We start from the raw sequence: 12,374 nt of genomic DNA on the forward strand, positions 1-12,374 counted from the left end.
GGCGAATGCACATAGTTTATGGCTATGTAGGACATACTGGTTAATGTAAAACCTCTCAGTAATAATACTAATGTATGTGTCCGATTTGACAAATAGCAGTGTTTACCTGATGAGGACTCCAATCGCTCTAGCTTGCTGACCAGCCAATCCAGCTTGCGAGAGAGCTGTGTGCAGTTGGTCCTGTTTCCTCGAATCAAAGCAGCTAATGGGGAAAAATCAATGGCAATAAACTGTTTTATACAATAAAGGACTTTAATTCCTTATATACCTTAAACTAACATCTGCAAATTACCTTTACTTGTCCTTCCCACAACAAACAACATGTAAAATGCCATAAATCTAAGGCCCCCTGTGACCATCTTGAGCCTCCCAGTATGAGAAACACTGCCAGAATCATTTATCTGAGTAAAGATGCCCCACCCAAACAGGTGATATTTTTAAAAAAAGATCTTGACTGGAACCTTTGGTGTGGATAAAATACTAAATAGTGAATAATTCAATTTTTATCTCAGAGAGCAATATATCAAACCCAACCTCAGAGCTAAAAGTGTTTTGAGAGAAGATTACAGGCACTCTTGTGATCTGTCAAGGCAGTTTTGAAGCCCAAACCCCTGAGCAGAGCTGCGTCCTGAGGCAGTAAATTAATCCGTATGGATCTGTATTGAGTCGTAAAAGTGGCCGTTGTCACCAGCCTAATGTATCATGCATACTGTACAGCAAAAAGATGCAGGATGCAGGTGACCTCAATGACTCCGTGAGAAAAATTGTTCAACGTGGCCTCTGATAAATGTTGGCAGTGAAGGTGAACTGAGGAAAACCTTCAAGCCACTGGAACCTAATGTGGTGTTATACTATCACACCAAACTTAAAAAAAACAATTAAAAAACACCCAAGCCATCTTCTACTTTGAATATATATTAAAAATGCTTGAGGAAACACTACATATAAACTATGGAGTAAACAGTAGCAGAAAACAAATAAAAATCCTAAGTATCAGATTTTTGATTTTTTAATAAAAATGCTATAGTTATTAACTCTCAACACTATGCTGGTTATGTTTCATAAAACTACAATAAATGGGGATTGTTTGTTTGTTTTTGTTTATTCTTAATGCCAATCCAGCATTAAAGGCACACTCCACTTTTTTTATAAATATTCTCATTTTCCAGTTCCCCTAGACTTAAATATTAGTTTTTTACTGTTTTACAAAAAAATAAAAGTTGCAATTTTCTAGGCAGATATGGCTAGGACCTATATTCTCATTCTGGTGTAATATTGCTGCCGGAGGCGTATTGATATTACGCAGCAACCGAAAATAGTCCTCTTAGTAACTTTCAATAGAAGGGGGCTATTTTCGAGCACTGCGTAACATCATTGCACCTCCTGCAGCCATGTTACGGCAAGTACTTGATTATTACCCCAGAATGAGTATAGTTCCTAGCCATATCTGCCTAGAAAATCATAACTTTTAATTTTCCGTCAGTCTTAGTACACGATGTAACTACAAATGAGTCAAGTTTTAAGTAGGAAAAATATCAAAACTCTTGGTTATTTTTGAGAGCGATGCTAAATGGTCTAATCAAATTCAATGGATTGTGCTAAGCTATGCTAAAAGTGGTACAGCCAAACCCGGAGATCAGCTGAATGGATTCCAAAACGATAAAAATCAAATGTTTAACTCTAGGGGAGCTGGAAAATGAGCATATTTTTTTTAAAATATTCAACTCAAGCGAAAAATTCGCATGACAACGAGTTAAATCCCACAATTAATCTAGAGTGAGGAACGTGATGCTCTGCGTTTGGTATGTGCGCAGCATAAATCTGTCCTCCATGAATCCAGTTGGAGGTCAATGACAAGGTAATAAAAGATGAGGACCGAACTCTTGCCACAAATTTATGTCATGACTCTCAATCAATGTAGTGAACCATCAGCTCATGTGACAGAGCTCTTACCCAGAAGCTCATAAAGGAGGTTCAAAATGTCTTTCCATGCTTCCCCAGCCTCCTCGCCTGCTAACTCCTCGAACTCAGCAGCACTGTTGTACACATTTAGCCGATCAATGCAGTGTGAGATCAGGGTTAACATTCCCTAAAATAACAGAATAAGCAGTCAAACAACCAAAAGTATAGTGTCAAAAATATTATTAGATCAAGTAAATAATAAAAAAACAAAAGACTCGACTACTGGGCACAAATATTTAAGTTCGATATTTTACACTTAAAACCCTCTTTTCAGATTGTTTATGATGAAATAGAACGGTTTTAACTGAAATTTGGACATTTGATGCTGGCCCGAGAATTTTCGGGTTTTTGTTGTATCACCCTTCACCTCTACAATGGCTGCATAGGTGCACTGGAACAATCCTTCCTGAAATGCATTAAACTTTTGTTTACAAAGACGTGAAACTCACTGAGTAGTCAGGGGTGTTCACTGATTTTACTGGTTTTATCGTAGTTTTTGTCCAACTCCATTGACTTGTATTAGATGTGCTGTGAGGAACGGTATTGCTCCACGCCGGGAACTTTGTTTGTATTCTTGCAATTGGCAAAAATGGATTATCGCCACCAACTGGGCTGAAGTGTCTATTATTCAAGCTCTCAGCGGAAGAATATACGGGTGTGAGGCGTTTGGAAAAATAGGTCCACAAGTTTACAACGAATGCTAAAACACCTGTTGGAAAGCATCTTTTGCGGCGATTTTTGTGTGGGCATATCGGTGAGCACCCCTGGCCGCTCTGTGGGTTTCGCGTCTTTGTAAACGAAAGTTTAATGCATTTTAGGAAGGACTGTTCAAGTGCACCTATGCAGTCATTATAGAGGTGGGGGTGATACAACAGAAACCGAAAATTCTCGGGCCACTATCATATGTCCAAATTTCAGTCAAAACCGTTCTATTTCATCATAAACAATCTGAAAACAGGGCTTTACGTGTAAAATACAGAACTTGTCCTTTAAAGAGCACCTATTGTCCGATTCACGTTTTTAAATTTCCTTTGATGTGTAAGTGTGTATTAATACTAGGGATGCACCGAATCCAGGGTTCGGATTCGGCCGAATACTGGGCTTTTTGACGGGGTTCGGGTTCGGCCGAATCCTAGATTTTTTTCCACCGAACCGAACCCTAGGCTTGCGCTACGCTGGTCGACGTCACGCGGCTGTTGATTACACACATCGGGTGCTGACGTGGAGATGAGCTTTTTCTTTCGGTGAGCCTTAGTGGCTGGACACACCAAAACTTTTAAACACGGCTGAAAACACCTTGAGGACGCCAAATGCCAGCTGTTTTTCAGCCGAGCGCTTGGTAGCTGTGATGCTTCAGCTGTGAGCCGGTTGGTTGCTGTGGTAATGTCCCGCCCCTCCTCCACTGTAATTGGACGGCCGTGTGAAAACTGACATTGATGAGCGGAGCTTCTCACTCAAAGTTAAATATAGTTTTCAGCGCGGAGCTGCTTGCTTATTGGAAAAACGAGCGTGTCGCAACGCATTGCTTTCATTATGCATATGCTTATGGTAATTGTCAAAATAGTTTTCCAACTTGTCATCCTGGCATAATGTACAGTTAAAATAAATAAAATGAAAAATACACTGCTGTGGACGTTGTTTACTTCATTAATGTGCTTTACTGTGTTAATGGAATAAGGATGCGAGTAGGATTCGGTATTCGGTTTCGGATTCGGCCGAATCTTAAACGGTGGATTCGGGATTCGGGATTCGGCCGAACCTAAAAAATCTGGATTCGGTGCATCCCTAATTAATACATGTTAACCAAATGTAAACGATGACGTAAGTTATCAGCCGTTTCTCAATATGCGTTCTTGTCTGTACTTGCGTTCTTGTGGACTTGTGAAACGTCATCAGTCACGGCCCAAGTACTGTTTCAATTCAGAGTTCGCATCAAGCCCAAGTTCACATAAAATCCCCGGATGTGTTCTTGATCCGCCCATTTTATCGAGGATGCATCAGAGGAGACTTGTGTGGACTTATGACAGCGAAGTTTCCCAGAATGCATTTCGCGTCAGGAGTTCGTTCTTCCGAGTCTGAACTTGCAAGTTCGAACTACGAAGGACACAAGTCCGAGTTTGGCGTACTTGGTATTGAGAAACGGCTATCGTCTCCAACATTAACTCCTGTTAGCATTGCATTGTGACCAAATCTTTCAAACATGGTAAGGAGCGTCACATTTCCGGCTGACGTCAGAGGTATTCAGGCCAATCACATGGTACAGATTAGCTAGCCAATCAGGGACAGAGCTTTACAAATCTGTGTGTTTCGTTTCAGGAAGAGAGTGAAATCTAGAGCTACAAAAATGTACGGTATGAAGAAAACAATGTCCTTTTTTTAAAAATAAACCACACAAACACATTATATTATATCAAATACAAAGAAAACACTGTTTTTTAGCAATGAAATAGGTCTTTAATAATATGTTTGCACAGTTTCACTATTTTAAGTTTTATTTACACTGCTTGTTTTGGTTTAGTAATTGTTTATCTTGTGACAAAGACATTTCACAGCATCTCTACCGGAGAAATAATAAACATGTTTTTTGCATTGTCTCTATGTATTAATGATTCTAATTGGCAGACAAGTAAAGTTTTCAAGAATAATTAGCATTTACAATCACTAGTCTAATAACAAAAGTAGGAAACCTAACTTGAGTTTTTAATCTAGGTCAGTTCACCTCCTCTTTGAAGAGATCTTGACGTTTAATGATGGATCTGAGCTGCATCTGTTTTTCCTCATGCTCCAGCTCAGAGTCTGGCTGCTGGAAGTACACAATGAGGTCATTGAGGGTCTGAAGGACCTCACCCACAGGCAGAATCACCTCAGAGGCCTTTTCTCCAGACAAGTCATACAGTCCCCTGAGAACAGGAGAACAACATTAAACACCTTTTTAATATTTTTAAATATTTTAATATTAAACACAACATACTGAAATTCTGCAGCAGTACGAGGAGCATTTACATTGGGATCGACTCTGTTTTAGCTGCTCTACCTGATAAACTGAGTGAAGAGTTGAGTAGTGTTGCGAATGATGCGGGCCGCCCGGGACTCCTCATGCTGACAGAGCTGCAGAGTCAGCCCATCATCCATATGACCCTCAGGAGAGAGGACAGCCTGCACACACCCCAGAAACTTACATTAACACAGAGTGCAACAAAAATGTCTGCAATAGACTCCATCTCAGCTATAAACCAGGTCACATATATATCATAACCACTTGGTAATAACATGGACAGCTAATTTGGGACAGGCTGAAATATGAACCAGGCTGAGAAATCTGCTGACTTTTGACCAATTTGAGATTATTAGATTTATCACATGTTGCTTGTCCACTTAATAGAAATAGTAGTCTCTACTGTATCTACACTCGCAGAAATAAAAATATAAAAGCTGTTACTGTAAAAAAATGCAGCGTGAAGGTAAAACTTGGTTTTGCATGTCAATTCAACCTACTCTGAGGTTTTGGCTTGTGATAAGTTGACAACTTAAATAAAAAAAACAAGTTAAAATTGTTTAACTTAATTTGTTAACCCTTAAGAGTTCCTAGGGACATTTTGTGCCATTTTGATTTTGATTTTTAAACCATTTTGACTGTGATGATTGAATATAGCCCAAACTTGCCAAAGGTTAATCATTTTTGATACATTTTAGAATTTTGGTTGAATTTTTTAAAATTAGCTTAAAATGGCTAAGCTACGCAAAAACCGACTAATGTGTTCCTAAGGACAAAAAATGCATTGAAAACCATTATAACTACCATTTTTGACCCCCCATTTATCTTAACATAAACTAATACATACCTTTATGTCAATATATCATTTTGAACTACTGGCCTTGAAGTTTTAATTTTTATACTTGTCCACCAGGTGGCGCTACTTTTTACCATTTCATGCATTCATCAAAATGTCACAATTTTTGCTGTTTTCTGCGGACCGCATAGCTGCTGAAAAGATAAACCTTTAATGTTGAAAATTGGTGTGTGTGTAAAAAAAGTGTGTCTGAGTGGTAAGGGGGTGGTGGTGATGTCGGGGTGGAGTCGGTGTTGAGTGGGGCAGGGGGGCATATTCAATATATCCAAATTCTTCTCTCTTTGAAGGGCACATTCTGCATTATAAACTAATTCAGTAATAAAAATGATGAGAGGTCAGAACCGAAACAAAATCAATGCTCATTTTGGTTCTCGCTCATGTTGTTTATGCAAGTACACTGCTATAAGTATGAACAGTATAGCAGAAGTAGTAAAAATGGCAAGGCATAACAGCACACATAAGGCTCCTGAAATAATCATGCATTTCAAGAGCGAGGATGGCTCCTCATCTTCCTCCGAGGATTCTGAGGTCGACACGGAGGCCTCAGAGGTAGAAGTAGACCAGCTGGAGTCTAATTCATTAGAAGGATCTTCAGAAGACTTGTCAGAAGGTGAGAGCGGAGAGGAGATTGATGAAGTGGCGGTAGGATGGACATCAAAAATTGAAAAATCTTCTGGTCTCCCACAAACATGGAGACACTCCGCTACTTCCCAGCAGCCAGAGATTTGATCCCAGGGCTCACACACTATGCCACTGCCCAAATCAGTGCCCTGACTTCAAGCTTTTCATTGATGCATGAAATCCTGCAGCATATTGGGGCCATGACAAACCTATACTGTATAGGAGACAGTCACAGACTGGAGAGATCTTGAGACAGAGAAACTGCAGGCTTATGTGGGGCTGCTCATTCTGACAGGTGTTTACAGATAAAAAATGAATCAGCCCTCAGTCTCTGGAGTGAGAAATCAGGACAGGTCACTATCTGGGCTACAATGTCCAACATAAGTTTTCACGACATCAGCTGAACACTGTGGTTCGATTAATGTTAACATATTGGCATTTAAAGGGTTAAAATTTCCACAAATTTAATTACTATTTGACATGTATGTTTCAGGAAGAAGTAGTGTTAAAAGATTTAATAGTTTAAAGTGGAAAATATTATTGATGTATGATATTTTTAGAGCAGTTTTTGGGGAGGTGTCATTTTGGCCTTAGGATCATTTTGGCCTTAGGAAGTGTGAGTTTTGTATAAAATCTGACCCTGTTCAAAAAATAACAATGCATCAAAATCAATGTTGCTACCAATCTTTTACCCATCCTAGGGTCTAATAATAATTATAATCAAATGGTAGTTCAAATGTTTTTTTGGGGGAAAATATTTAGATTTTTGTTTTTTTCTGTTTAAAAAACATGGGTTAGTGTAAACAAACTGGCATGTAAAGGGTTAAAATTTCCACAAATTTAATTAATATTTCATATGTATGTTTCAGGCAGAAGTAGTTCTAAAAGACTGAATGCTTTAAAGTGTAAAAAACTAATGACATATGATATTTTTAGAGCAATTTTTAGGAAGGTGTCATTTTGTGGCCTTAGGAACACTTAAGGAAGTTTTTTATAAAATCTGACCTTGTTCAAAAAATAACAATGCATGAAAATCAATGTTGCTACCAATCTTTGACCCATCTCAGGATATAATAATAATAATAATCACATGGTGGTTCAAATGTGTTTTTTGGAAAATATTTAGTTTTTTTTTGTTTTTTCTGTTAAAAAAAACGTGGGCTAATGTAAACAAACAGGCATATAAAGGGTTAAAATTTTCACAAATTATATTAATATTTGATATGTATGTTTCAGGCAGAAGTAGTTCTAAAAGACTGCATCGTTTAAAATGAAAAAAAAATATTGACATATGATATTTTTAGAGCAGTTTTTGGGAAGGTGTCATTTTGTGGCCTTAGGAACACTTAAGGAAGTTTTTTATAAAATCTAACCTTGTTCAAAAAATAACAATGCATGAAAACTAATGTTGCTACCAATCTTTGACCCATCTCAGGATATAATAATAATAATAATCACATGGTGGTTCAAATGTGTTTTTTGGAAAATATTTAGTTTTTTTGTATTTTCTGTTAAAAAAAACATGGGCTAATGTGAACAAACAGGCATATAAAGGGTTAAATCTTTCACAAATTATATTAATATTTGATATGTATGTTTCAGGCAGAAGTAGATCTAAAAGACTGCATCGTTTAAAGTGAAAAAAAATATTGACATATGATATTTTTAGAGCAGTTTTTGGGAAGGTGTCATTTTGTGGCCTTAGGAACACTTAAGGAAGTTTTTTAAAGGAACTCTTGAGGGTTAAATTAAAGTAACATAAAAATATACAGAGTTCCCACACCTTAATTAACTTGAAATTCAAGGACCTTTCAAGGACTTTCCAGGTTCAATACCCTCAAATTCAAGGACTAAATGTGGGGACAAATTTCAAGTGAGAGCAAAGTTACATCGTGTTACCCTTTAAGATAAATTGTTACAGTTCCCTTTCGAGGGAACTCGTGCTGCATCACTGCAATGACACTTTGGGGACGCCTCCACGGGTAAGTGCATCTTAATGTGTATATCAAATTCAACCAATGGTGAGGCTTAACGACAAAGACAGGGTGACGCAGGAGCCAGGAAGTATATCGCTATCTGAAATAATGCCAAAGACAGCCTTACAAGGACGCAGGAAGTATGGCAAGGGAGACGTACGTAACCCGAAACGTTTTCATTTGTCAAACACAACACTGCAAAAAAGCATTTTGATATGAATCAACATTCGCATATAGAAGATATCAGCATTCAAAGTGAACAGTTTAGCACGTGTGCTTAAAAGGCTAGAAATTGTATTATCCTACACTACACAGGAAATAATATGGATTTTTTTTCCAGAAAACTTCTTACAAAAAATAGATTCTTGCATAAAATAGATAAAATGGTGCATATTAGTACCTTAAAGTTACAACAAATTAACATATTTATACGTAATTCGCTCTTATATTAGGATATTTTTAAAGGGTACTGTCCAAATGACAGCTTTGTATATTTTTCTGACAGTGTAATGATCCAATAATATAAGTTACTTTGTCTATATCCTTAACTATGTTTTTAACAGCCACAAAAAAATACTGTTTACTGACTGACAAGTTTTCTTCAACTTGGTATCTCTGTCATCACAGGAAAGGTGCATAAAAGACGAGCCTATCCAGGTAACCCAAAATGCAGTTCAATATTATCAGAGGACAATCGAACAGAGTGTCACCATAGCAAAGACTGTGTCCATCTGAGGTTTGTGTAAAGGTGGTTTTGCTTTACTTGGCTTTTAGCCCAGAATTCAGCTGCATACTAGAGCGCTAGAGAGATGTGTTATCCTGGCCACTCCCACAAAACATACTGTCACCATGCCTACCTCATTATCACATTTAAACCACAGCCTCGTATATCCTTCACTCCAAGGGGCAGATCCGCGGTTAAGCCTGAGAGCCCCATAATCTTTGACGGGATCATAACTGATGGCACATGATGTCTACATAGATATGCTTGTTATTTAAAGCTGAATGATGTGGTGATGTAAGTGTAACCTGGAGGGGGGAGCTTGGTGATAATTTCAGCCTCGTTTTCATTACAAAAAAACACAAAGACGCTTTATCATCTCACTCTTCTCTTCAGCGGCCCCAAACGAGAAGATTTTGCATCGGGCGCCTGGTAGGAGAGCCACAGGCCGGTGGACACGTGCATGACGAAACAGACAGAATCGCCGTATTTGATCTCTGCCACTCCCATGCCGTCTATATCACGCTTTGGACCGGATTCAACCTTTTCCTGCCAGGGAAAGACAAATCAAAAGAGTCATTAGATTCATGTGCCAATTCATTATCGTCTGCATAGTCGTGGTCAATAATTTGGGAGTCTGTTTAGGCTTTATTGATGTAAAATAGACAGTAGGGCAGAGGGGTTTGTTATCTCTTTGTAAACAGCTTGTTAAAGCACAGCAGGGCTATAATGAAACTTCAATATAGTAATGATGAATTCATGCAGTGAGGATTAGTAATTAGAAAAGTACTCTGCTGGAAAATCCGGCATTAAGGATATGTGGTTTTGACAGTCATTATTTATTTCTTGTAGATATCGCAACACAACATTAATCAATAGATCAATTTAAAATGTATAAATCAGGGCTGTCAAACGATTAATCGTGATTAATCGCATACAAAATAAAAGTTTGTGTTAGAATAATATATGTATGTGTGTGTGCTGTATGTAAATATTATATAGGAAATTTTTTATTTATTTTTAATGTATATAAAATATATCATTCGCATGCCAATTGCACACTCCCTCAAAACTCGTGACATCTGTGGCATCGTGCTGTGTGATAAAAAATGCACATTTTAGAGTGGCCTTTTACTGTGACCAGCCTAAGGCACACCTGTGCAATAATCATGCTGTTTAATCAGCATCTTGATATGTCACACATGTGAGGTGGATGGATTATCTCGGCAAAGGATAAGTGCTAACTAACACAGATTTAGACAAATTTGTGAACATGTTTGAGAGAAATAGTCATTTTGTGAACATAGAAAAAGTCTTAGATCTTTGACTTCAGCTTTGTTTAGTGTATATATAAATTAATTACAAACAGCACACACATAAATGATAAAAAATGTTTTGTATGCGTTGGTTAATGTTGATTAATCGCAACAGCTGTAGAATAAATCAAACCTTGCTTGGCCTAAAGCAGAAGGCAGTCGCAGCAGTGTCAGACTTCTTTCTGTCCAGTAGTATCAGACCGTGATCTTCTGTCTGGCCCAGGTAGTGACCGGTGGAGAGATGGCGTAGACGAAAGGGCTGACCCCATCTAATGTGGCTCCCACTCCAGCTGTAATTCGAAAAAAGCCCAGAGTCCCCTGTGAGTCTGTGAGGCTTAAATTAAGATTAAGTTCTGTCTTATACTAAATACATCATCAAAAATTGTGATTAAAGATTTTTTGCTCATTTGACAAGGTTCTGCAAAAACAATTATGAATTTTTGGGATTTTGCCACCCACAGTGGATCCATAGACATGCTCCATGCTGACCTGACTTCAAAGTACCCTGTTGGCCATAATCGAAAGAGACAGCGGACGTCTGGGTCATCAAAAATTTACTGCAGTTTGTGTGTGTGTGACAAGCATAGAAGTGCACAGCGTATGTAAGTGAGGTATGTATGTGCGTGTTTAACATCACCTTATCCGAAGTGGCTCCAGCCTCCATAAAGACCTGGCCTTGGACCCTCCTTTACCGACTTCATAGTTCACCACTCTGTGGAAATAAATGACAAAGGAATGATTGTTCTCTTACAGGATAGTGGAATATATTGTTTATTTCTGTACTATGAATAGACAATATGAAGAGTTTGGTTTCAAAACACATCAATCCATTTTGACTTATTTAGGTAAAAACGTGTTTTCTATACCAAGAAAGTGACAAGATGAAAACCACTATTTCTGTTACAAACTTTCACATAGCATCTTTAGGTTATAAAAACATTAACAAAATCTAATCCATATTTTATTATAAAACTTTTTCCACAAAATGCAATAAATCCATGACAAGTTTTTTTTTCAAAAAGGCTATAAATCTGTTGAATCAATATATAAATGTGCATTCATCTTTGCCATGTTATATTCATTTAGTTGACTAGTGGAATACACTGATTAAAAAAATAAACATTAATAGCATTAACCGAAACACTTACTTTGTCATATTAAGAACATTGTCATTGCTGCGGTTATACTTGAAACGTCGTTGCTGAACTTTTTTAACAGCGATCAGCTATAAAATGTTTTAGTCCTTCTCGATTTTCGTTGACTTCGAGTAAAAAAATTGAAAGTTTTTCATAAAATCCACTCGGGTCAATGTGTTAGCATGACAGAAGCTTGATGCTGTCGGAAGAACAAGCAACAGCCGACATTTTTCCGTCTACTGAGTCTTGCAGAAGTTATTCGATTTTGATGGCTTACGTTTCTTCCCCATAACAGAAAAATACGACAGGTTTAGCAATGCCATCAAAAGTATTATTTTCTTTTTGTTTGTTTGTTGATCACGAAGTACAAAGTAGATGAGGAAAACTAGGGTTATGCGTGTATTCAACCATTGTTTTTTACAATGAGAGGAATGGTGCGCTATGATTTGTTGAGCGGATTTATTGCATTCTAAAGAGAAGGAGGACTGGCGTTTGTCGCGGTTTGAAAAAAAGGGAGAAAAGATGACATAATAACAAGACGAATATTGGATTTTGCGTAAAATTAAGAATTTACTTTTTAATATTGACCTGATACAACAATACTGATTTTGATCGTAACTCTTTTTTTTTTTAGATGTCGTTTATCGCATTTTGGAACCAAACTCTTCATATTTTGCACTATAAATAGAGAAATTGTATAATATAGGTGATATGATATAATCAAATATTTTTAAAAAGATACAATAGACAGACAGGACAGACAGATAATAGGTAATGTATGCATTTGATAC

General features: G+C 37.5%; 1 protein-coding gene across 4 annotated transcripts in view; it reads right to left on the reverse strand.

Moving 5' to 3' along the window:
• Positions 1 to 12,374, reverse strand: part of ryr3 (ryanodine receptor 3) — a 107,800-nt gene that overhangs the window by 64,151 nt on the left and 31,275 nt on the right. For all 4 annotated transcript variants that reach the window (XM_073856074.1, XM_073856072.1, XM_073856073.1 and 1 more), the window contains 7 exons: positions 11,085 to 11,159; positions 10,581 to 10,737; positions 9,516 to 9,680; positions 4,997 to 5,118; positions 4,682 to 4,862; positions 1,954 to 2,089; positions 107 to 202 (listed from right to left, as the gene is read on the reverse strand). In XM_073856074.1, the coding sequence (XP_073712175.1) occupies positions 107 to 202; positions 1,954 to 2,089; positions 4,682 to 4,862; positions 4,997 to 5,118; positions 9,516 to 9,680; positions 10,581 to 10,737; positions 11,085 to 11,159 (932 nt within the window). The remainder of the gene's footprint in view (positions 1 to 106; positions 203 to 1,953; positions 2,090 to 4,681; positions 4,863 to 4,996; positions 5,119 to 9,515; positions 9,681 to 10,580; positions 10,738 to 11,084; positions 11,160 to 12,374) is intronic.

Source organism: Misgurnus anguillicaudatus, chromosome 18, assembly GCF_027580225.2.
Source record: "Misgurnus anguillicaudatus chromosome 18, ASM2758022v2, whole genome shotgun sequence".
Lineage (NCBI taxonomy): Eukaryota > Metazoa > Chordata > Actinopteri > Cypriniformes > Cobitidae > Misgurnus > Misgurnus anguillicaudatus.